The sequence below is a fragment of the Polypterus senegalus genome, chromosome 3 (genome assembly GCF_016835505.1).
Source record: "Polypterus senegalus isolate Bchr_013 chromosome 3, ASM1683550v1, whole genome shotgun sequence".
NCBI classification, from domain to species: domain Eukaryota; kingdom Metazoa; phylum Chordata; class Cladistia; order Polypteriformes; family Polypteridae; genus Polypterus; species Polypterus senegalus.
Window position 1 is genome coordinate 218,515,378 of NC_053156.1, and position 27,015 is coordinate 218,542,392.

General features: G+C 35.7%; 1 protein-coding gene across 1 annotated transcript in view; it reads right to left on the reverse strand.

The window, feature by feature from the left end:
* Positions 1–266: 266 nt before the first annotated feature.
* LOC120525857 (N-fatty-acyl-amino acid synthase/hydrolase PM20D1.2-like) overlaps positions 267–27,015 on the reverse strand; it is a 67,520-nt gene continuing 40,771 nt past the window's right edge. Inside the window, exons 8-13 of the mRNA XM_039748492.1 lie at positions 26,719–26,780; positions 9,072–9,150; positions 6,614–6,685; positions 3,889–4,054; positions 3,374–3,473; positions 267–1,784 (exon numbers count right to left, since the gene is read on the reverse strand). Of these exons, the coding sequence (XP_039604426.1) occupies positions 1,655–1,784; positions 3,374–3,473; positions 3,889–4,054; positions 6,614–6,685; positions 9,072–9,150; positions 26,719–26,780 (609 nt within the window). The 3' untranslated portion in view covers positions 267–1,654. The remainder of the gene's footprint in view (positions 1,785–3,373; positions 3,474–3,888; positions 4,055–6,613; positions 6,686–9,071; positions 9,151–26,718; positions 26,781–27,015) is intronic.

Genomic DNA, 27,015 nt, shown 5'->3' on the forward strand with positions numbered 1-27,015 from the left:
TTAAAAAGTATTTGCGTGTTAATTTCGAAGCCAAAAAGAAAAAAATGTATAATGCAACACAAAACATAATTTTCTTTCAATTTATTGCGTTTTACTTTTTTTTAACTATGGTTAATTACGCGCTGTAATGTAAAATGGTTAGTTCTATTATGCATATGTAACAATTCCCATGAAAATAATAATCTGTTTAAATTTTATATCCACATCCCCATATGTGAGTGGCAGATCCACGAAATGGATCTGGGGGTTGGCAAGCGAAGCAAGTAAGGGGCAGAACCAACTAGTGTTAAAGAAAAAAACTGAAACTAATATCAGAATTGGCCAGTTCTATTAACATAAGAAGTATTGGCCCTAAAAAAATGTGATTGGAGCATCTCTGCTTAACAGGGTCAATGTTAACATTTTTATAACCATTTCTTGGACTTTTAGAATTTATAATTATTTTTCAAAATACTCATTTTCTAATGTCCTATACATCTTTAATTCACAGTGATACTAACAGTATGTAGGTTTTCATTGTTACAATTCTGAAACATTATGCATATTTCTAAAAGCAGCAAAAAACAAAAAGACCAACAATTTGGCCTATGCATTTTTTATCAAATTTTATTTAGATAAATTATATGATGCTCACAGGAGATCTCTTTTATGATGTTTCATCAATATTAGCAGATCACTAAAGTGTAATTCAGGAAGCATGTCAATTCCTATGCCTTAAAATGCATATTGACATTTTGTAGGTTCCAAACTTGTCAAAATAAAAAAGTAAAATAACTTTATTTTGAACTAGTGCATATGTACATCATACCAACTCTTGATTTGAACCATCAGGAAAACTATAGGGAGGATCCAGTTATGTTTAAAAGAGCTGTAAGAGTTATTTTTTTTTAACACTGAAAAGATTTGTATGGGTAGGGCGTGTGTATGTGTGTGTGTTAAAGTAGATTAGGCTTGTTAATGAATATCTTTTTTGCAGAAGTAACTGATGTAAAACTGTTGAATGGCAATGACAATGTCTCTGGGCAGTCGCAATAATGAGCCTATGTATTAAAATGGTTGAACTCTCCTGTTTAAAGAATGCTGTAACTGCACACCAGAAATAAAACTAAACTATGCACTCACTGTTCAGCACAAATGTGGTGCATTTTATAATAACATTTTGGAATGAATCAAAGTTTTACTAACTGATGTTGTAACATTCTGTCTCATTTTCCACTCTGTGGCTGCATTACATTTCATGATTACTGTTTATTCAAAAGCCAACAGAAATAGTACATAAAATTATCAAATAAACTTAGTCTTGGTCTTAGTCAAAGCCAATTTCCAAGTAGTATTGAGCCCAAAGCAACAAACAGCCAAACACAGGTTACCACTCCATTGTGACACAAACACAGTTTAAGACCATCAATAAACAAAATATACATGTCTAGGAAGATGTGGAAGGAAAACCGGAATACCAACTGGAAAACTCACTAAGACATACAAGGTCATCATCAGGGTGGAATACAGAATTTGAACCAATGATGCTGGGATCCATAATAGAGAAGGGCTAACCACTGCTCCACTCTGCCACCTCCAATAGAAACACAGGTACTGTACATCAATAATTTGTTCAAAGGGGTAAGCCAGCACATCAATAGTTAGGTCACTGGCATTATAGTTCATGGCCACCGGCATGGGGTTCTGGTAGCTTGCTGATATCACAATTCTGGAAGAGTTGGAAATAAAACTTCACTGCCTCTTCATAATTTTTCACAGAAATCCTTTCATTTAATCCATGGAACCTTTTTTATATAAATAAAACAATAAAAAAATGAAAAGGTGAATACATCATAAACATACATTACTATACGCATTTCTCTCTCTAACAAAAAAATGAAAAGGTGAATACATCATAAACATACATTACTATACGCATTTCTCTCTCTAACACACTCAAGGCACAAACAGTATAAGATATAACAATTGAAACTTTTGTTTAGGAAATCCATTTTTGTAAGATACTTAATTACAAGCCTGTTTAATAAAATACATAAATTCCAAGAGTTACAGAAAATTTTGCTTTCATAGACAGAACTAATAATAATTATGTATCGCACATATAAATGAAACTATACATAATTACCATTAGCATTTTTCACATAACAATTGTGGTGGTGCAATAAAAGAATTTTTCTATATGTGCACATTAACTTACCTCACTAATCATGTCTCTCTCTCTCTCTTTTGCTATTAACTGGCATTACATGCAAGTTCAAGTACCTTTCATGTCAGAAGAAAATCAACCTGGATGCTGCTGCCTGGTCTATTTCAACTGGCATCAGATCACTGTGATCTGATGGCAAATGATGGCCTCACTGGCACTTAATTGAGAAATATCATCAATAATTCTACCTTTAAAAAATGGAGGAATGGATATGAATATATTTAATATCTACAGTACATCCACACATATACATACACACAGAGTCTGCTACGCAGCATATTTAGTTTTTGCTTACAGTGTATACAAGTATGTACCATAGATTTATACACACAAGTAAATGTATAAATAACCAAGCAACCTTTATATGCTGTGAAGCAAAGACAACAGTGATAATATGATTTTATGCAGGATGTGAATATTCACTTTTATAATTATTTAATTGTTTAATGCATCAGTGCCAAACAACATACACAATTCATAGTTTTCAGATCATGTGTGGGATCATTCAGATAATATTTATATTACATGCTTCTCATGATGTATTTAATTTGATGTGTAAGACTTTGCAAAAATATTACTAAAACGTTTCACTTGGTTTAACTAGAGTATGAAAGAAGCAGCATTTCATGTACACAAGAGTACTGTACATGCAGTACAAGTACTTTCAAAGTTATTAGTAAAATCTAGGTAAAGAAATGTCTGCTTGTGTCATCTATCTGCAAACACCAACTATGTTCTTTTAATGAAGACATTAAAAAAGGTGCAGCATTTTCATAACATCAAACCTTTTGAATTAACAACTCGACATATGTGTATTAATATTCCACAACCATTTTCATAGTTACAATTGTAATTTTTACTTGAGGAGAATGTGTAATTTTGCTAATTTATGATCATTGCCTGTAAGTATATGTATGTGGTTGGTGAAAACTAAATTTTCAATATTCATGTGATGCACCGTAATATGCACAAATATATGCACAATGTAATTATACACAATATTAAAACACATTCACAGGCTAAAATGTGCACTCACAATTAAATTCATATACATGTACACAAATCTTCATTAACTTCTTTCATTTTAAAAATAGATATAATTTACAAAACTATCAATATTGATTAGTTACTAGTTTTTGAACGGATAGACATTCTGTGCTTCCTCACCGAGACAAATCCTCAATCTTAAACCATGTTGGAACAAACCGTAAGATCTCATCGCACACTTCGACAAAGTGCTTGCTGTCGCTGCTCCCAACACAGACACCTGGATCAAAATATGAAGGAATATTTCATGGTATAGAACACGTAAGCAACTCAGAATACAAAGAAATTGCCTGTAATGGTAAGCAGAATCCACTCTCTGAAACAAACACTCTTTCATGCATGGTGAAGACAGATCTCCACCAACCAACTGAAGAGAGAACTGAATGCTGCTTTGTACTTTACTGAATAACAGGATTGTTTCAAAGGCACCTAACCACCTGTGGAAGGATGTTTCTGCACCTTGTATTGTGTGGGATTATCGACAATTCAGGATGTCCCTTGTGCTGGGTAGAAGGCATCAGTAATTTTAAAATGCCATTAAGAGAGTCTCAACCATTAAATAAAAACACAATATGAGAAGAGAAGCACAAAAATACTTTACATAAGCACATAACACTAAGCAAGCAAACACTCACCTGGTGCTACCACCACCTGAGGGAATATTTCTTGGGCAGTTTTTTTAATGATCTGATACCCAAAAGATGTAGCATTATAGGAACTGATTGGAAGTGGTTCTCCTGCTGATATCACTTCCACCTTCACCCTGTCATCTGCGATAGTATCACTCACAATCTGCAATACCTAAAACAAAACGAAAATTAAAGACAGATTTTGGAACATTGTGGCACAGTCATTCCACTCTGCAACATCAATGGTCAATTTGCAAGCAGTTTTCACTTTTACTTTTAGTACTTACTGTAAAAATTCAATACAGTTTTTACTGTTGCTTTTACTTATCCATACAACCATAAAGATCAAAGATTTTCAATCTGATCTTGAACACCAGTATATGTGTAGTCGAACAAAGTGGAATAAACTTTTAGGTTTGGGTTGGGTCAGTTTAAAGAACAAGTATATCCCAAAATTTAGAATGAATAACAAATTTAAAAGAAATCTGCAGCGATTGAGTACAAACAACTCTGAAACACCTTCTATAAGGTCATGAATAGTATTAAGAACTGCTATATATCAGCTAGGATTCCTCTGCTGGATGGGATCCAACTCCTTGTTTATGTCCTTTTTGATAATTTTTGTGTTATTTACTTATGCTAATGTTACTTTTGCTAATTGTCTGTTTTCTTCTCTATGCCTGTGTTATGTTCCATATGTTCTGTGAGTGGTCCTCCAAGACACTGGCCATAGCACTATAAAGGCAGGGACAATCCACAGTTCCTTGAGATTCATCTTAAATGAACCTTGGGAGTTTTCTGTGAAGCACTGTGTTTCTGCTGTGTTTTATACGATTTATTAGATTTTTCACCTTTTCGCTCTGTTTTTGACTACTCTTTGGATTCTTGTATTGGATTGCCTAATTGTTTTAAGCCACTCCAATTTGCTTTTTGTTTTCTGTGGTTTTTCTCTCTTGTTGATGAGCTTTTTGTGAGAAAATTTTATAAAGATCCTGTGTTTGCCCTTATATCTAGCCTCTAGTGGGCATTTTAAGCGTTTTTGGGCCTCTCAGGTCATAACAGCAGCAGCACGGGAGACGAACACATCAAAGGGCAGAGCAAATATTCTCATAAAAGGACATCGTAAATACTCTCAATCACTTCTTATTTCATCTAAATCTTCACCTGTCAAAAAGCTGGAAATTTTATAGCAATTATAGGGAACATTAATAAAGTACCAAACAATTGTGAGATTTCAGATAACTGACTACTTCTACAGCAATAAAAGTTGAAATCACATTTCCAGGTTGCATTTACTTAAGAATTGTTAAATAAGATAACAGTTACATATATAAACTTTTAAGGAATTTTACAGAAATCATTGCCTTCTGGGGAAATTCTTCATGTCTGGAAGCTACCAAAAGTAGCCCAATTGCATAAAAATGGTCACCAGTTTGATCCTAGTATCTACAGGCCAGTTAATCATAACATGGATTACAGGAAATTAATGGAACTGATTATTAATCACAAAATTGAGTAATACAACACAAGAGCAAGTCAACTAGCAACCATTTAAAACAAATTTAGACACAAGAGATCATCTCTCACAAAATCTAGAATTTTATGAGGTAGCAACAAAAGCATCTGATTAAAGAGACGCATATAATTTATCTTGATTTTCAAAAAGCTTGAGATAATGCATGAGAGGCTTGTAATCAAAGTAAAAGCAGCAGTAACTCAAGGAATAGTGTGCAGAGGGGACAAAGTCTACTTACACATCAGAAGCAACATGCTAAGGTTCACCAACCTTTTTTCATATTACGTTATGATAAAAGTACGGTCCTTTAAGCCTCAGTATTGGGGCTGCTGCATTTTTACATTTTTATAAAGGATTTAGATGGTGAAGTAGCTAACAACTTACGTTTACAGCTAAAAAAAAAATAAAATCACCAACATTACTTCAAACAGACCAGGACAGAACTCAGACATGTGCAGTACATATATAGTTTAATATTTTATAAGTATAACATATAAAACCTTATATTTATTTACATTAAATATAATTATGCAATGTAGTGGGGTTTTCAATTTGAAAGTACACCTGTAAAATAATGAAAGTAATTAGTATAACAGATGCCACCTATTATTTGAAAATGAGTTTCTTAATACAATAATACAAAAACACAGATGGAGAATGATCAGGGGTAAATTTTGCATAGTCTTTACCAACTGCTTCTTCACACAGAAAAGTTACTAAGCAGCAAAGAATTCTGATGGTTAATGAAGATCGACAAGCTATTTTGGGCTGAATGGCTTGTTATTTTCAAACCTTTTGTTTTTTTCTAATTTAAGTTTCATATTTTTTAAAGTTAAGACTTTTAAAAAAAGAGACACCTTAGTGATCCTCCTTTTACAGCATTTATACAATTTTGGAATAATGATTAGATTATTAGGCATTGTGTTCATTTTGATGTTTTTTTTTAAAAGCATCACTTTTTTTGTCTGCAAAGTGTTTCTTTTAAACAAACAAAAAAGTGCTTAGCCGTTAACAGCCACAATTAAATGGTTACTTCTGCACTCACTGTTAGGCTCACTAAACGTCTGCAGTGTATTTCCTTTTCAAATTAAAATGTGATTTAAGTTTCTTTGTAAACTGCTAAACTTCACCTAAGGCAGGGACTACTAGAAAACAGAAGAACGTTTTTTGCCAAGGTAATGTAGAATATGTAGAATATACAAATTAAAATCTCACCTCATCTGTTGTCTGTGCATTGTGAATCCTGAAATTCACAATAGCTTCAGCATATGGTGAAATAATGTTATTCTAAAACATACAAAAATAAATTAATAATTATAGTAATAAATTATTAATTAATAAGTTAATCTTTACAACAAAAATCACAACGGAAAATAAGACGTAAACACTACTGTTTTTCATGCTTAAATCTGAACCTGCCATTTTGCTCCAAAGCTGTTAAAACTATTACTTATTATTAAAACTTTGGCTCCCCCTAGAGGAAAGAAATAAAAATTAAAATAAGTGTCCAAAGTATAAATCTATTACACCCAGGCACAGTAAAAAGTTTAATTAGCAGCACCAACACAGAACTGCTTTGCACTGAGAAAACTACAATAAGCGTTTCTCACAGATGATCTAACACTTGCAAGGTTTATATATACTAGCAAAATACCCGAGGTTCACAGTGGAGAATTAGTATGTTAAAGAAGTTATGAAAAAGAAAAGGAAACATTTTAAAAATAACGTAATATGATTGTCAATGTAATTGTTTTGTGACTGTTATGAGTGTTGCTGTCATTAAGGATTTGATTATCATTATTTCTTTCAATCAGGTTCGTATTTGGAGGATGTGTTGTGTTCAAGTTACATTCTGTGCTTGTCAACCGTTGTAAAGATAACAGGTTTCATTCATCGAAGTGTTCACTATCTAAATCGGTACTCGTGAATCTAAGATGTTTAACGGGCACTCCCGGTATTAAGTTGTGGATTTGCCTGCGAATATTTAGCGGCAGCGTGTCTATGAACTTAATTTAAACTTAAGCTTTACACCTTGTTTTCCTATTGATATGTCTACAAAGGCTTGTTCAGATTCAGAGGGTTGTCCTTTCTTACTGCATCAATAAACAGATTGTCTTCCTCTTTATCTGAGACATCACACACTGCATGCACGGGTTTACCTTTCCCAGTCCTGCAAACTTTAGCGAAGTGGTTTGATTTACCACATTTATTACACGGTCTTCCTTTAGCTGGACATTGACTTTTTCCACCGTGTGCTTTGTTTCCGCAGTACCTGCACTTGCGAATATGCTTGTATGCGTCACATGCTTCATATTCTTTTGCTGCCTTCTCAATTGTGTAATGCGTTTTTTGTTCAGCGCTCTTTGGAGGTCTTGCTTTTAGTGTGCATACTGCGTTCACAGTCAGTTCACGTGAGCCGCTCGGAGTACATGCATCGAAGGTTCTCAGCTGTAGTTGTGCTATCTCGTGCGATCTTGTGATAGGCTTTATTTAATGTTAGCTCAAACACGGCACTTAAAAGTTTCTCTCGCACTTTCGATGAGTTTGTGCTAAACACTGTTCTATCCCTGACCATCTCATCTTTGTTTGCATAAGCACAGTCCTTCACCATCAATTTTAACTCCATTACAAAATGATCAAAAGTCTCGTTTATACCCTGCGTCTTCTCATTAAACTTGTATCTTGTGAATATCTCGTGCGATCTTGCGATGTACACAGCTTTATTTAATGTTAGCTCAGACCCGGCACTTAAACGTTTCTCTCGCACTTTTGCTGAGTTTGTGCCAAACACTATTCTATCCCTGACCATCTCATCTTCGTTTGCATAAGCACAGTCCTTCACCAGCAATTTTAACTCCATTACAAAGTGATCAAAAGTCTCATTTATACCCTGCGTCTTCTCATTAAACTTGAATCTCGCGAATATCGTATTCGTCGTAGGCATGACAAACGCCAGCGGCAGTGTGTCAATGAACTTAATTTAAACTTAAGGTTTACACCATGCTTTGTTTCCGCAGTAGCTGCACTTATGAATATGCTTGTATGCGTCACTCGCTTCATATTCTTTTGCTGCCTCCTCAATTGTGTAATGCTGATGGACGGCCTTATATGGGCAGGCACTCAATTACGTGGGAGGCGTGACGATGGGGGACGCAACTCCGCCTCACACGGCGACTGAGCTGCAGGCTATGGCCGTATATATGTACGTAAGTAGGTTCCAGTTATGACTGTTAAGCGTAGAATTTCGAAATGAAACCTGCCTAACTTTTGGAAGTAAGCGGTAAGGAATGAGCCTGCCAAATTTCAGCCTTCTACCTACACGGGAACTTGGAGAATTAGTGATGAATCAGTGAGTCAGTCAGTCAGTGAGGGCTTTGCCTTTTATTAGTATAGATATATATAATCTTATTTTTTTTTTGCCTTACCTTCTATTGATTTTGTTGGTTATGTGCACTTAGACTGCAGTTTTCCTTATTTTCAAGTAAGAATTAAGCCTTTATTAAAATGTAACCAAATCAGAGACAGAACTTTAGATAGAACTTTACTTAAACTAAAACTTCACCTTTGGGATGCTAGGAATTTTATAACCAACTACGTCACACTTTTCTACAATAAAAGAATAGCAAAAGAAAAAATAACTTTTTGTTTCCTATAAGGAAACAAGAATGCATACCTTTATCCCTGCATTAAACATGGTGACTGCAGTAGTAGTCCTAATCAAAGCATTTGTTGAAGGCTCTTTTTCAAGAATCCTGTATTATTAAAAACAGCAATTAGTAGCATGTAAATTAATACTGTGAAATTAAATATACACTTATCTTGCAGTCATAGCTATGCTTATGTGTAACTTTCTGAAAATATTCACAGACCAGCTAAGATATAAGCATACGGACACATTTTATAAGCATTAGATTCAAAACTAATATTATAAAATTAAATATACACTTATCCCAGCGTGCAAAGCCACGCATATATGCAACTACATAAAAACGCTATAAAATATTCACACAACCGCTCTAAGTTATAAACTAATTGCAAGAAAATAAATATACTGTAATATCCCTTCCCAGACGGGCAAGTGTTAGTAAATTATCAAATAAAAGAACTAATCAATGGTTTATAATCACTTTCCTTCTTACTTCAACAAGCTGACAACCACAACGTAGGCAGGACAAAGAAAAACGCGCACCACTAAAAATCCTACACCCATACAAGAAAATAAAATTTTCTAAAAACGATTTTCACTCCACCTCCAAGTTTTAAGTTCACGACACGCGTCTTTATCTTTCCTTCACCCCATAACTGAAATGATGTTCACCCCACAGCCAACTCAAACCAAACTAACTAAAAACGAACGCATATGCATGACTACATAAAATATTCACACAACCGCTCTAAGTTGTAAGAAAATAAATATACTGTAATATCCCTTCCCAGACGGGCAAGTGGTAGTAAATTATCAAATAAAAGAAGTAATCAATGGTTTATATTCACTTTCCTTCTTACTTCAACAAGCTGACAACCACAACGTAGGCAGGACAAAGAAAAGCAGCGCCACTAAAACCCTACTCCCATACAAGAAAATAAAATTTTCTAAAATCGATTTTCACTCCACCTCCAAGTTATAAGTTCACGACAAGAGTCTTTCCTTCATAGCCAACTCAAACCAAACTAAGCTCACGGCACACCCTTAAATAAAAACGATTTTCACTCCGCCTCCAAGTTTTGAATTCACGACCGCGCGTCTTTATCTTTCATTCACCCCATAACTGAAATGATGTTCACCCCCTCAAACCAGACTAACTAAAAACGAACGCATATGCATGACTACATAAAAACGCTATAAAATATTCACACAACCGCTCTAAGTTGTAAACTAATAGTAAGAAAATAAATATACAAATTTCTAAAAACGGTATAAGCTGCATTAGAATCAAAAGCACGAAAATACATGGCCACTCCAAATGCCTGAACGCCTCTTTGTAAACTTCACCGGTTCAAAAAACTTAAGCTAAAGACTCGTTTTCAATTACGTACCTCCCCCCATCGGAATGCACCAAACATGATCGATCAAGGCCTGTCTCTTAATTTAATTACCAGGGCCTTTCTGATAACCGGCTGTTTTAGGCATTAGCCAGGCGTTACAGCAATTAGGTCCCCTTCATGTTATCAATTAACAAAAGTCTTAATCTAATTTAAACGTGTTCTATTTTTATATCATAAAGTAAAATACTTATTCTCACCCGAATCAAAGCGATTAAGAATATATACACTCCTTCTGATTTTTACTAAAATTCTTAACACGCTTTTCAGCACTGTCTCTCGAACACCCACTAAAATTAAATATACAATTTTCTAAAAACGATAGGGACTCTCTGCTCTAAGTTATAAGTTAACGACACGCGTCTTTATTTGATAAGCACTAGATTCAAAACTAATATTAAATATACAGTACACTTATCCTGCATGCAAAGCCACGCATATGTGATTTTCTAAAAAATGTTCACTCCTAAAGTTCTAAGTTATAAACTCACCATACACGGCCTCATTTTATAAACATTAAGAAATTAAATACAGTATATACACGTCTTGCCGTTATACTGTAGCTATGTGTAACCTTCTGAAAATATTCACAGACCAGCGGTGATATAAACTCACGACACACGACCTCATTTTATAAACACTTTTCATGCTTTTTAGTCATGTATAGTTCTGCGTAGCTGTAACTGTCTTAAAAACTCTATAAAGTGAAATATTCAATTACCATAGTGTGCCTCCTTTTATAAATTGGGAAATAAATTTTCTTTCACCGCCATGAGAACACATTTGGCGTGAATTTTAAATGGAAACAAACTTTCTTTCACAGAACATGGATACCTCTGGTATTAAACTTCAGTTGATCAATAGCGAGAACCACGATGTACCCTGCCATGCGAACACATTTGGCAGTTAAATTTAAATGGGAACAAACGCCCCCGGTAACAAATTTTTGACCCCCGCCCCCAATTTTTTTTTAAGCGCTTGAAAAACCCAAAAAAAAAATTTTTATTTTTTTTTTTTAAATTTTCCCCAAACTTCCCCCAACCCCCAAATTTTTAAAACCCAAATAAAAATTTTTTTCCCCCCTTTTACTCCCTTCTAATTCCCGAATTTTAAACTAATCAAAAAGGGATAGGTATATTATAACTATAAAACGTAATAAAACACCTCAATTAACAATATAAAATTAAAATTTTAAACATTTAACTATTCAAAAGCCATGCGAAAACATGGCCACTCCAAATGCCTGAAACCTTTATTCACGGTTAAACTTAGCCTAAATCGTTTTCAATTCTACCTCCCAATGCCAAAACGGATCGGCTTCTCATTTAGGAAAAGGGTTTTAACCGGCTTTTGGCATTAGCCAGGCGTCAGCATTGGGCCCCCCTTTATGTTATCAATTTAATTTAAAATCTAATTTAAACGTCAATTTTATATCAAAAAAATCTTCTCATTACGCCTTACGCATTACCCCTTCGATACCTCAAGTCTATACGTTTTCACAGTCCTCTAACACAATTATACACATTTTTCTAAACGAAAACTCTTGCATTTAAGTTACGACCTCCTTATTTACAAGCCTATTCAAACTCTTTTTTTAAGTACACATGCCTCATAAAGCTTAAATGATTCATAAAATTTCCTTAAGTTAAGTTAACCCCGAGATTTTACCATAAAATACGTTATAACTTTCGTTTCACATGAGCTAGTCAACTCTGAAATACCCGCGGATTAAACTTCAAATACTCGTTCATGCCTTGAGTTAAATGTATTCGCATGAACACATTTGCGAAATTTAAATGAAACAAACTTTCTACGAACATGATACCTCCTGGTATTAAACTTCAGCAAATACTGACCGCCATGCACATTTGCGTAATGAACACTTCACGAACATGGATTCTTTTAACTCAATGACAGAACTGCCTCAACACATTTGCGCCAATTTTAAACGCTTGGAACAAACTCTGAGTTTAAATATTTATATAACAGAATTCACCTTTTAATTTGCGCAATAACGGAAAACGTACGATTTAAATTACACACCATTCAAGGTTTTAAAATAAAAATTTTATTAACCAACCCCACAATTAAAAAGAATATAAGTTCCTTTAAAATTCATAACCCTGCTCTTTGTAACTCGTTAATGGTTAAATGTCAAGCCTTTTACATACCTATGGTCTAAGAACAATATTATTAGACGAACTATTCCTAACGATTCTCTCTTTATACCAAAATCTAACGAATTAAAAGCCGCTGAAAAGTTTTAAAAACATCGCTTGAAACTGCGGTTTTTACAGCGTTAGTTTTTACCGTATAAACATGCTCTTTCAACGATACGCCTCTAACTTAAATTAAATTATTCTAGTTCTATGGTTTTTATGCCCATTTACATCAACTTTAAAAACTGCTACCTAGAAGTCTCTCTTAAATAACGTTTACATGGTATAAGCCGTTCATGATTATTCATATTCAACTTTGCCTATAATGCTGAAGTCAAAAATCACTAGAGACATAAGCGAATTTAAAAAAAAATGTACAACGTTTCACCCACTGTAAAACCACCTTTTACTTCGTGCGTTTCTCTCTGTTATTGGGTTCCGGCTGGAAATGAGCCTCATTTTAGTAAATAACAATTTAACCCTAAATGCATTGTCATTTAGATTAACATTTCCTCCAGCCTTTTGTTGGATTGTATGTTTATGGTCACATTTGGTGCCTAGCTTTAACACTTTTTTTTAACCTTTCTTTAACAACATTTTTTCTCTAAAAATGTCCTAAATGTTATGTTTAAAGTACACTATAAGTTGTAATTATCATCTTAACTTTTCCCATTATCCCATAATATCCTAATTAGCACAATTCTGGAAACCACCGAATAGATCTGAGAGAATGCCATATTCGGTCAACAAGGTATTAAATATCCTAAGTGTATAACTTTCAAATTAGGGATCCTGGTTGTAATTTTCTGCATAGGGTGCCCACATTAAAAAAAGGTGGAATTTAACGGTTAAGCGAAATTTCAAAAGGCCCGATAAAACAATAAATATTTTCACAGCAGCCATTCTCTTATTACATTTGCCAAAACACATAGGTTTATAAAATTATCAGATCTCTACTTAAATCTTGTTGACTGTAAGCATGCAGTTTGTCCCTATGGGGGAGAGAAAGCAAGACGTGCTCCCTTGGCCCATTAATGTTTACGTTCTCAACAGGGTTTCTCTGATTTTCCAAAAATGTAACCAAATTTTAAACCCGAAATTCTTTCCGCAATGCCAGGCCCATAAGAGTGACTTTTAGACTTCCAACAGCACTGCCTTGGATTAATCATGTTCACAAATGAGTATTCTTAGAGTACTCCACATATAGTTTATGTTTATGCATGCAGTCAGTTGAAGATGAGGTTTCCCAAAACGAGGAACAGTTCGATCCACATCCACAGTATGGATGGTTCGACTGTTCAAATGATCCTGAAAAAAACCCAAGCCACTGTTTCAATCACTGTTTTTACACCCAGATTCAGCTGAGCAAGCCTAAAATTTCTTTTCATAATCAATAGTAAATCGTACAACCGGTGTAAAGAAAATTTGATGCTAATCGATGTTTTGCCTTCGCATTATGACATGCCAAAAGATCTGGGAATGAAAGTTCTATTTATCATGTAAGTCAGGGAAAATATGAACCCGTCCAAAACTTTGTCACTGTGGGCCTCCATAAACTATCTCATTTTCTGGGAAATTTTTTCCCTTTACCAATTTTTTGTTCGGTACACTCTAGCTTTGAGTCTTACCTTTTTAAAAACATTTTCCCGAATTCCAAAGTTAGTGGTTTCCGCCATATTTGGTAATTACTTTCCATATCCACATACCCAAAATCGCAACATCGCAACCAAAACCCCGAAAAAAAAAAACATTCTCCAGGATTGCCTCAATACCGTTTCCATTTTCCCAAAAAGGCCCGAGTGCCCAAAACCCCACCCCAAACGCAATTAACAGCTGAAAAACCTGTCCATCTGCCATCCCCAGCTTTCATGTTATAACTGAATCTTTTAAATTTTGTACTTTAGGTTTTTTACACAATACCGCATGGGAAAGAGTCACATCCCTGCCTATAATACCCCGCCTTTCGTGCCCAAAAACTGCGCCTGGTAATTGCCCCCAGATTCACGCAATGAGCCTCCATGCGATGCGAGCACCAGGTCATTGCCCCTTAACGATCCACAAAACTGCCTTCGGTCTCAGTTTACGCCGCTTTACCCTTTAGGGGAAAGGGAAAGTCTGAGCCGTTTGTTCCGCCACTGAATTGGGCCCAAAATTAATTTCCCCAAAACCCAAGCCCTTTCACAATACCTTCGCTACACTGGGGAGTATTTCTGTTCCGATTAATCAACCGATCATGAACAATCTTGGTGAAAGAAATTTGATCTAATCAGATGTTTTGCCTCGCATTATACTGCAACGTATCTGGAGTCGATCTATCTCATGTAAGGGAAAAATAGCAAGCCAAGACTTTTCATAGCCCACTTACTTCATTACTGGAAATTTGCTCTTCAAATCTGAGTTTTGTCAGGGAAGTTGGGACACCGGATACCAAGCGAAAGCCTCTTCCGTGACGCACACACCTTACGTTAGCCAACCCTCAACCATGAACCCTTTTCGTCAGCCTTTCACCATTGCTCCTTTGAATGTCAGTCTTTAAAGGACAGCAGTTTCCCATGTCCAGTGTCATGTCTCGGACTGGGAAATGCTTCAATGAGGGATAGCAACCAGAAACACCTCAAAGGTGCTAAAATGCAGGTGTTACCCCACGGCATCCATTGGCAACAGCATCTGAAACCTGGGTCCAGCCCCAGGCCTCTTCATTGAACCCTTTGGTCGACAAGCTAGTCGTCAAACAGCCTCATAGAGTGTCAGGTTTGAATCTCAAATTGAGGTTCCAGGACTCTTGATTCTTTCAGGACGGGTTTCCCGCAGGCCCAGTAACCCCATTGTGGATTTCTTCACTGCTTCACTAGGTTTTTCGGTGCCGGCAAGAAAAGCTTGTCTCCCGGCCAGCTGACCAGGCGCGGGTGTCGAGCACTGGAACCGGGCCTCCTTTCCCCGAGCTTTGCAAGCATGCCTTTCCCGTGAGAGCGCAGCAGGATCGTGAAGGGAGTGACAGGGACACGTTTAGCCTTTCTGTAAGGGCATGACAGCCTTGAAGGGCTGATGCTTCCGTAGCATCTGGACATTTGCCGCGTCCTGCTCTGACATACACTGCCTTCCAACTTGTCCTTAGAAAGTTGCACTGCAAGCGGTCATTGTTTCTTTGGGCCATAACATATTTTCACACCGCCAACGCGGGATTCCTGTATGCTTCTCCTCCTTCCACTGAAACAGAAAATCCTTCTCCTCACCTCTGCAGTTACTCTCCTTCCAAATCTAAGGTGCACCTGCAGCTTATCCACCCCGTTTTGCCCCTGCTAGAGGGAAGTGGCCGTTACCGACAATCTGGGTTTGGGGTGGAGGTGAGACACTTTATGGAGGAACTTCGCATGCATAACACAGACAGGAAAATAATCTGTAAATTTTAAAAAAAGTGCTAGGCCTTTTAGATGTTAATGGTGACATAAATTAATAAAAGCCACACCCCCGCGCTAGGCCTAGAAATACGACCGATAGGGAGTTCAGCGATGTTTTTTTTTTATATATATTGAGTGCATTTTTTCAGGGCCCCTTAAGCTAATTTCACAAATAGTCTGAGTACAGTAACATACCCATCAGTCTGTATCAGATTAACGCTCTGGCTCACCTCAAGAGATATGGCACCTCTATTTGTAGTTTACAATCCTACGTTTCCATTAGACGGGTACTATGAGACCAGGGGTGGAAAAGATACTGGCGAATGTTTGGTAAAATGATGTTACTGTCAGTAGTACAGTTACTCCTGCTCAATGCAATTCTGACGGCAATTTTGTAAAAGACAATATTTTTCTCACCCTTGCAAATCACATTAAATAACTGTTTCTTGACGTAACATCATTTTACCAAACATTCTGCCGAGTATCTTTTTTCCCCCGCTGGTCTACATAGTTTCCCGTTCTAAATGGGGACAACTGTAGGATTGTAAACTACAAATAGAGGTGCCATATCTCTTGAGGTGCAGTGCCAGGCGTTAATCTGATACACAGACTGGGATGGGATGTTTTACTCATTGACTATTGTGAAATTGCTTCATCAGGTTCTGAAAAAATGCACTCAATATATGTATAAAAAAAAAACATCGCTGAACTCCAGTATTAAGTGTCGTATTTCTAGGGCCCCCAAAAAGCCGGTGGTGGCTTTTATTAATTTAGTCGCACAAATCTATCTAAAAGGCGCCAGCACTGTTTTTTAAATTTAGATTATTTTCCTGCTCTGTTTTATGCATGCGAGTTGCCTCCATCAAGTGTCTCTACTCTCCACACCAACCAGATTGCGTGCTAACGCCCTCTCATGAGGGGAGCAGAAACCGGCTGGAAAGCTGACTTCATTTGGAACAGAGGACATGAAGTAACCATGCAGAGGTGGAGGGAGAAGGGTTTTCTGTTTCCAGTGGAACAGAGGAGAGCAATCGTCCATTAACAGGAATGTGCTACAGTTTCTTGGGGGATGTGAAAATGCTATGATATTGGCGAAAAAGAAGCACTTACTGCCGCTCTGCATCAGCAACCTTGTGCTAGAGCAAGTTGGAAGGCCGTTTTTATATGTCAGACAGACGCAGCGCAATGCATTTTATGACTGGGAAGCAGCACCCGGGCATCAGGCTGTCTACCCACAGCAACTAAGCGTTCCTGTTCATCATCCTCCTTCGCATACCTCTCTCTCTGGATGAACTGGATGTTGGCTTCGGGAAAGGAGGCTCGGTGTTCTAAAAATGACCACACCGCGCTCAGAGTCAGCGGCAATGCCGGAGATCAAACTTCTCCTTGGCACCAGCACAGGAAAAACCATAGTAAGCAGATGAAGATATCCCCAATGGTTTTAACTTGGAGGCCTGATTCAAGCCCTTGACTCCTGGACAAGAATCACAGAGTCTGGAAACCCCTCAAATTTGGGGTTTCACAACCCGGGACAGGCCTATGAGGCTGTTTGCTGACTAGTCTTGCTGAGAGCAAGGGGTTCGAAGAGCTAGGGGACCCAGGTTTCCAAGAGTCTTCTGTTGCTCCAATGAATGCCACTTGGAGGATAAACGGCTTACTATCTTAATGACCTTGATCGCATTTCTGCGGTTGACTATATCCTAACCATTGAAGACATTCTCCAGTCCTGAGACATGACAACTGATAGAAAACATGTTTACCTTTAAAGAGCTGACATTCAAAATGGTAGCGTGGGTGGATGGTGCTCTGAGCAAAAGTGGGTTCACTGTTTTGAAGGGGTCAGTGGCTATCACCTTAAGCTGTATGCCGAAATCAACGGTAAAGTCAATGGCTTTCATTTGTATATCCTGGGTGTCTCACCAACTTCCTCCTGACAAAACTCAGACTGTTGAAGAGCAAAATTTCCAGCAAATGCAATAGTTTAGTGGAGGCCCACAGTGACAAAGCTTTAGGACAGGGCTTTCTATATTTTCCCTGACTTACATGATACACTAGAACTCTCATTCCCCAGATACTTTTGGCATGCTATATGCAGAAGGCAAAAACATCTGATTAGCATCAAATTTCTTTACACCAAGGTTGATGCGCATTTAGCTCGGATTGATTAATCCGGGAAGAAATTTTAGGCTTGCTCAGACTGAATCTGGGTGTAATACTAAAACAGTATTAATAAACAGTGGCTTGGTTCTTTATCGGATATTTGAATAAGTCACAACCATCCATACATTTTCAGGATGTGTATCAGCCTGTTCCTGAGTTTTGGAAGCTATTCTAAATCAGACTTACATTGATAAACATAACCAACATGAGGACCAACCTTTAAGTACATGTCATTTGTGAACAGTTAATCCAGCCAGCGCAGGCATAAGGATCACTGGCATTGCACCATACTTTAAGAGTTATTAAATAGGAAGCCCCTGTGCTAGCAGAAATTATACAAAGGCACCAGTAAGTGTCAGACATGTTTAGTCAGATTTGAACTCACATTTTTAATCCCATGTTTTTGAAAATCGCAGAATTTTTAGCTCCGAAATTCGTAATCCAAAATCTGAAGACTCTAGAAAATGGTTTTGAAAGGCAGTCTAGCTTAACGTATACGCAAGTGATGTTGCCCTTGTAATGGTTCAAACTTCAAAAGTAATTCGCAAATACAAAGCCAGGCATGCGAATTTTTGCACAACTTAACCTGGCTTTAATGACAAAGCTATAGAATAAAATTGCATTTAATGAGCCGCGATTGAGCCAATTCAGAGATAGCCGGACTAAAGAAGGCTCACTCTGCATTGAAAACATTTCAGGCAGGGTTCTGTAAGATCGGTAACTGAGTCTTTCAATAAATTGAGTTACTAATTAACTCTATTTGGTTGAAATCAACACAGATTCCAGCTAGACATGCAGATTAAAGGTTATAAAGGTTGACACAATGAGGTTAATATTGTTAGTGTATTTGAGGGTCACTAAGCTGGCAACATTGAAGTGTTATACATCTAGCCAGTGTTGCACGTAATTTGTAATCCTTGTGACACTGAATGAGCATTCTACTCAGATTCACTTTCGATTGGTATTGCCATGAATTGTGCTAATTAGACTTATTACGATAATGCAGGAAGAGCTAAGATGATAATTACAGCCAAAAATATAGTGTACTTTAAACATAACATATAGGACAGCTCAGAGACAGAAAATTATGTTAGAAAGGTATTAAATAAAGTGTTAAAGCAGGCACAAAATTGTGACCATACATCAATCCACAAAAGCTGGAGTATAATGATGATCTAAATGACAATGCATTTAGGTTAAATTGTTATTTACGCAACATGAGGTGGCTTTACACAAGCAACTGACACCAACGAGAGACGCGTCACGGTAGATGTAGAAGGCGTTGGCTTTACATGTCAGGGTGACACGTTCTGTACATTGTTTGTATCATTTAAACTTATATTCTAGTGTTTTGCGACTTCACGATTATAGGACCAAGGATCTGAAATGAATGATACGTCAATTGGAAAGGGCTTTAGAACTAGTGAAAGGTTATGTTTTCGAGGAATCGTTTCTAGGTAGCCACGTGATTTTAAAGTTGATGTAAATGGGTAATACATAGAAACCATATGAGAAGCTAGTCAATTTTGATATTTACAAGTTAAAGCGGCTGAAAACAGTATCCAGAAAGAGCTTGTGTTTGTACTTCGAGCATATAAAAATAACTTTTATCAAATTGCCATAGGTTAGCGAGAAACGCTTGTTCTTCAACGCTGGAATTTTTAATAACTTTTCCCAAGCGAGCTTTTAAAGTTCATTGTGCATTTGGTATATAGAAGAATCGTTAGTAGAAGTAGTTTCTTATATTGTTCTTAGACCATAGGTATGTTAAAAAGGCTTTGACATTTAACCGATTAACGGTTAACAAGAGTAAGAGCTAGATTTAAACGAATTTAATTTCAAACCTTTGAATGGTTGGGTGGTTTTTAAAATTGCATTTCCGATTTCATTAAATAAAAGCATGAATTGTTACAATAAATTTTTAACTAAAGTTTGTGAAGGATAACCGCCACCACAAATCTAATTGGGTTGAAAAAACCCTAATGGGGTGGTTTGCATATCGCTGAAAAACGTGATAATTGTACAAGTTCTCATGTATTTTTACCACAAATTGGGATGAAAATCAGTTGGAAAAAATATAAATATAATAATTCGAGGTAAGTAGGTGCATGCTGAAAGTAAGTTAAGGCCACAGCAACTTTTTGGCTATACGTGGGGAGAGCGTTAATGATTACCAGTGAGTGGGTTTGTATAAGAAGCTGAATAAAAATAAAATGAAAAGTACTGCACCTTCTTTCCCAACCCATGGAAAGGTCAAACGATGTTAAGCAACAAATTTAAAGAATCTTACATTTTAAACCCTATGTTTTGGTAAATGTTATCAACTGAATGGCGTTATTGGTAAATGTTATTTTAGCATATTTTAATCTGGCCATTTCAATTCTAATATTCATTCAACTTTTTAATGGCCTTATCATGCAACAAACAGGATCCTTAGCATTTGAAATGTTCCATGTATGCCATAATTTGAATACCTTGTGCCTGAATAGGCATTCTCCAATTATTGGTTTGCCAAATTGTTTATTAGGATATTACAGGATAATCAGAAAAGTTAAGTGATAATTCAACAAAAAATTATTATTAACACAACATTTAGGACATTTCTAGACGAAAATGCATGTTAAAGAAAGGTAAGAAATAAAGTGTTAAACTTAGGACAAGGATAACATACAATCAACAAAAGGCTGATAAGCTTGAATCTAAATGACAATGCATAGGTTAAAATACTCTCAAACCCCTTGAATGGTGTGGGGTTGGTTTAATAATCAGTACGATTTTACGATTTCATTAAATAAAAAGCATGAATTGTTACAATAAATATTTTAACACTAAAGTTTGTTCCCCAAGCGTTTAAAATTAGGCGGTCAAATGTGTTAGCCTTTGCATGGGGCTTGTGGTTCGGCTATTGATCAAGCTGAAGTTTAATACAGAGGTATCCATGTTCTGTGAAAGAAAGTTTGTTCCCATTTAAATTTAACTGCCAAATGTGTTCAGCATGGCAGGGTACATCTGTTTCGCTATTGATCAACTGAAGTTTAATACCAGAGGTATCCATGTTCTGTGAAAGAAAGTTTGTTTCCATTTAAAATTCACGGCCAAATGTGTTCTCATGGCGGTGAAAGAATTATTCAATTTATAAAAGGGCACACTTAGCGGAGTAATTAAATATTTCACTTTATAGAGTTTTAAGAAGTTAAGCTCGCCGAACTATCATGACTAAAAGCATGAAAGTGTTTATAAAATGAGTGATTGTAGGTAGAGTTTATATCACCGGGTCTGTGATTTTTCAGAAGGTTACACTAGCTACAGTATACTGGAAGGTATAACTGTATTTAATTCTTAATGTTTATAATGGGCGTATGGTGAGTTTATAACTGAACAGGGTGACATTTTAGAAAATCACACATTCGTGGTTTGCATGCAGGATAAGTGAACTGTATATTTATTAGTTTTAATCTAGTGCTATCAATTGAGCTTGTCGAACCTTTATAAAATAAACCGGTCCTAAGTTTTAAAAATTTTTTCTAATTTTAGTATTTATTACAGAATATTTTGCTAATTAATTTTTATTCAAATTTAGAAGGAGGGTCATATTTTCTATTTTTATTTGGGGAATAAGTATTTTTTGTAAAATAAACAGTTAAATAATTCAAACTTTTGTTAATTAACATAAGGGACTATGCTGTAACGATCTTTGCCAAAACGGTATCAGAAACGGCCTGAAAGTGATTAATTGACAGGCCTTGATCGATCATGTTTGGTGCATTCGATGGGAAATTAATTGAAAACGTGACTTGAGTGTAAGGTGTTTGAACGTAATTTACAAAGGTTTCAGGATTTGGGGGCCAACTATTCTATGTCCTATACTAATTGCAGCTTATATTGAGATATAATTTAATTTCTACATTAGTTTACAACTTTCCGTTTGGGTAACCTTTATTAAGGTTTTTAATAGCGTCATGCGTCCTTTTATATAGTCGTTTGATGACATCATTTATTTAAAGGTGAATGACAGATAAGCGCGTAAAGTAATTCAAAACTTTTGCGGAGTGAAAATCGTTTATTTAGTATGTCTGAGCTTAGTTTGTTTGATTGGCTATGAAGGAAGACCTGTCGTAACTTATAACTTGAGTGGAGAAAATCGATTAAAATTTAGTTTCTGTGGGTAGGAGTAAGTCTCTGCTCAGTCCTTTATGAAGGATTAAAATTTCGTTTGTATTTAATTAATTAATATTTAATTTTGAATCTAATGTTTATAAAATGAGGTCGTGAGTTTATATCTTAGCTGGTCTGTGAATATTTTCAGAAAGTTACACATAAGCATAGCTATGACTGCAAGATAAGTGTATATTTAATTTCACAGTATTAATTTTGAACCTAATGTTTATAAAATAAACCCACGTGTCCTAAGATTATAAATACATTTTCATACTTTTATAGTTTCATATTTACATAAATTATATTTTCATAGTTCATATTTTCATATTTCCATATTTTCATAATTTTCATATTTTTCATATTTTCATATTTGGGGGGGCTTAATGTCATCCATCATATTTGGGGCGGGGCTTAAAGCCATCAATCAAATTCACACCTCTTTGACACTAACTATCTATATGTACTACTCATGTATTTGAAATTTTTTCAGCAACATACAGGGACCGTGAAAGTGATTTACATTTTGCTTGAGGCTGTTGCTCAGATATCCTTTAATAAAGTGAGAAATATCTGTCCATCATAAGTGAGTAACTGTTGACTTGCAGTGCTGGATGGTGGTTCACAGATATTTACATTTTCAGGTTTGACAAAACTGGTGGAGAACTGATAATGCTATGTCCCTATACAGCATCTGCAGTCAAATATGCAGGAATAACAATTAACATTCTGAATGCAGTGCAGAAAACAGCAGCTACCATTTTGAGGTCATCCCCTTGATTAAGTCAAGTTGAATGAACGTCATGCAGTGCCCAATATTTGACTCATGAGACTCAGACTTTGAAATGAATTGTTTATAAAGTTAAATGTACAGTTTGATGCAAGCGTTAATTAAATGTACATTTTACCCTCTTGCTTTTGCAATCACACAGCCTGTAATCTGGTTGCTCATGTTAGTTATAATCTACTAAGCCTTGTTCTTTTTATTAACTGATGTGCAGGGGCCAGGCCTAAGAATACCGCTCCATGTAGACAATCAACACATAGAAAGTGGTCCCAATGTGGCTTTGAGAGCAAAAGCAATAAAGAATCACTAAAACTGTGCTCAGACAAAAACAATCCACAATTTACTGTTAATTGGGTCTACTTAGCAAATGTATCCTGCTGTCCTTTAAAAGCGAAACTTGGTTACATAAAAGCACATAAAATCCTTTTTCTTGGTAACGTACTTTTTGGCTGTCATTGTACTGTATAGAAATACAGTCATATGAAAAAGTAACGAAATGTTTCTTTTTTAGCACATGTGGATATATCAACATTTAATCTTCATTTAAACATTATCTATAGATAAAGGTGACATACTGTACAATAACTGAAAAAATAAAACAATGGAAATTTGACATTGCAATAATATATTTTACAAAGGATGAACAGATATGGTGGCTCTGGTAAAAGTACTGTATGTACACCCTTGGATCTAATAGCTGGTGTTGCCCCCTTTGGCAGAAACATCCTCAAGTTATCGTTTTCTATAACTTTCTAACAGTCTCCGACATCTAATGAGGTAAAGTTTTTTTCCCAGCCCTTCATGCTGAATTATTTCAGCTATGTGATGTTTGATGAGTGTCTTGAATGCACAAACTCATTTCATATCCCTCCACAGCATTTTGAAAAACTCAAGATTAATTCCTTAGTGGATTTACAGGTATTTTCTGGTGAGTGTAATATTGCAACTTCCACTTTCAGTTGAGCTTCAATCTTCTGACAGGTGGTCTTATCCTTAAGTATCCTCTGGTGAAATGAAGAATTCATAGTGGATGTTGAGTTGCCCAGGCCTTGATGAAGCAAAGCAGCCCAAAACCATATCTTTTTCACCACCATGCTGTATGTGAGTTGCATCACATTTTACCAATTAAATACTAGCTTAGGCTTTCACCAAATATGTTTTCTGGTACTTTGGTCAAATAACTATTTGTCACATCTGTCCAAAGCACACTGTTAAGAGTTCTTGGGCAAATGATAGTCTTGCCCTGGTACTTTTTCTGGCCAGCAAAGATTTCCTATTTGTACAGCCCCAATGTATATACAATCTATGAAGCCTTGTTCTAATGGTAGACTCTTTCAGCATCTTAAATTGTGCTCTCAGGCTCAACTCAATGGGGCAACATGGCCTTAAGAATTCCGCAGATTTTTTGAAATCCTCTCCATATGAAGGTGATCTTGCAACAGTGGGATGGTTGATTTCCAATTGTTTGGAGATATTTTTAAATCTCTTCCCAGACTCATACGTATCAAGAACTTTTCTGAAAGCCTCAGAGAGCTCTTTTGATCTAGGCATGGTGATAATACACAATGAGCAAACCAAACTAAATATCTGAGGTTTAAATGAGATAGATCATCATTAGAGAGGACCCTAGAAGAACCTAATAGATTGTTACAAGATATTTGAGGTAGGTGATAAATGGAAAGGTACACTTACTTTTTCCATAAGCAAAATTGCCATTTGTGTTTATAATTGGCATTTGTGTTTATAACGGACTGAAAAATGTAAAATTGGTGTTTGTTATATCACTTTTATCTACAGATACGGTTTCAATCAAGATGAACTCTTGATATGTTCATATATGTTAAAAAAAGAAAAAAAAAAACATTTCTTGGAGTGTATTTAATTTATCACATGATTGTACATATATCAATACACATTTAAATCTACATAACACACTTGATAGCTGTCAAAGAGAAGTTCTGCCTATTGTTCTTATAGTAAAAAAAAAATTCAATTCCTTAGCATTATTCTGTGTTTGAAGAGAAAACATAAAGGAGTTCTTTCCTGTTACAACTTATATCAACATTGTGCATGTTACAATGTGCTAAAATCTTACATTGTTTAAACAAATCTGTAGATAAACGCTCTTTTCTTTTGTAAAATTAATAAAAAGTAAACCAAATATAGCATATGTCATTTAACTTAGCACACTAAGAGGGGCCCCATCACGATTACTTGGAACTGACAGAAGCTAGCATTCATGTGTTTTGAGAACTTACTTACAAATCTATATATATATATAAAATTCTTTTCAGGTTTGAAACGGAAATTACGTATGACCACAGAACATATTATAATGCAATCGCGCATGAATCGGAAATTACGTATGACCACAACATTCAGGTTACACAGAGAAAGTGAGACAGAAGCAGATCGAGAGAGAAATCTCGCAGGCTTGCTGATCAACGTATATGACAACCACAACTGACGGCCTCACAAACACCCGAACAATGTGTTGAACAGAATCGAATTCGACAGAGGCAGTATTCACAGGCGTCAGAGTCTGTATGTGGAAGGATTCAATTATAACATAGAAAAAGATTATTGCCTACATCCAAGAATTACAATAGGAGAAATGGACATCATGTGTGAGTACTGCCCAGCACAGAGGGTTAAATCTGAATCACGTGGGATGTGTTGTTCAGACGGCATTAATGCCGTTGCCTCATGAGAGTCACAAATTTTTCCCTTCCACTCAGTGAGTGAAGCTAGTATATGTATAAAAAATACGATATGTATAAATTGGTAAATACAAATGAACATATATATATATATATATGTATAAGTATACACATTTAAGTATAAATTCCTAATTCTAATCGTTTGTTCCGTTCTTTATCAACAAGTGTTCTTCCAGGCAAGTTAGAAAGATGAAATTTGAAAGTACAAACCAGTCAGTAATATCCAGCAATGTAAATGTCCCAAAACTGAGGCATCATCTAGGCCCCAAGTTTTCAACATTTGTTTAACAGACTACATTTCAAATTTTGCTCAAGGTAAAAACCACAGACACAAATCACAACAAAAACCCACAAATAATACATGTACAATTGTTGTTGATATTTAAAGCATGCTTTTTCCATTATAGGGTTGCACAGAGCTCCTGGATGAGAGGCACATTCACCCTTGCTCATATTGGACTTATTCAGAGTCAATAATTCATTTAATATTCACATTTGTAAACTGTGGGAGGAAATATAAATATCTGGAAAAATCCACACAACATGTTAAGGTGTGCAAACCAATAATAAATATTAAGATAAGCTTATATACTGTATTTAAAATTGTAAAGCATAGTAAATAAATTCATATTAAGAAAAATAATCCAGAATATTAAGAATTATTAAGAATAATAATCAATAATTATTAAAGGAAAGCAGTTTAATTGTTTACACTCTGCACAATAATGTTTTTATCTGCTTTGTTTTTTAAAGCTAGCAAATATTATGAAATATTATTACAGAAAAATACAAACATTCCCATGTGAATTTAAATATTTTATAAATGCTCCCATGATTGCTATTCACAACCTACAAACCTAAACCATGAATTAAAAAAAAAATTAAATATATTTCTTACCAGGTTAAAATTGGAGAAAAAAGCCACAAGTTACTCATCACAAAGTTAACAGGAAAATCAAACTGCAAAAAACATTCCAAGAGACACATATTAAAACAGCAGAGGGAAGCCAGGAATATTCTTTTAAATGGTTTGTATCACTTGTAAGTGTTCATGATGCTGAACTGAAGGTTTTTCAAGAATACCATCATAAAACAATATTGTGAAAAAAATAAAGATAATTAATGATATAAAACCCAGGTCTGCCCACTTTTGCTTTAAAATCTGCAGATCCCTTATCCACTTCTAAGGGCATAA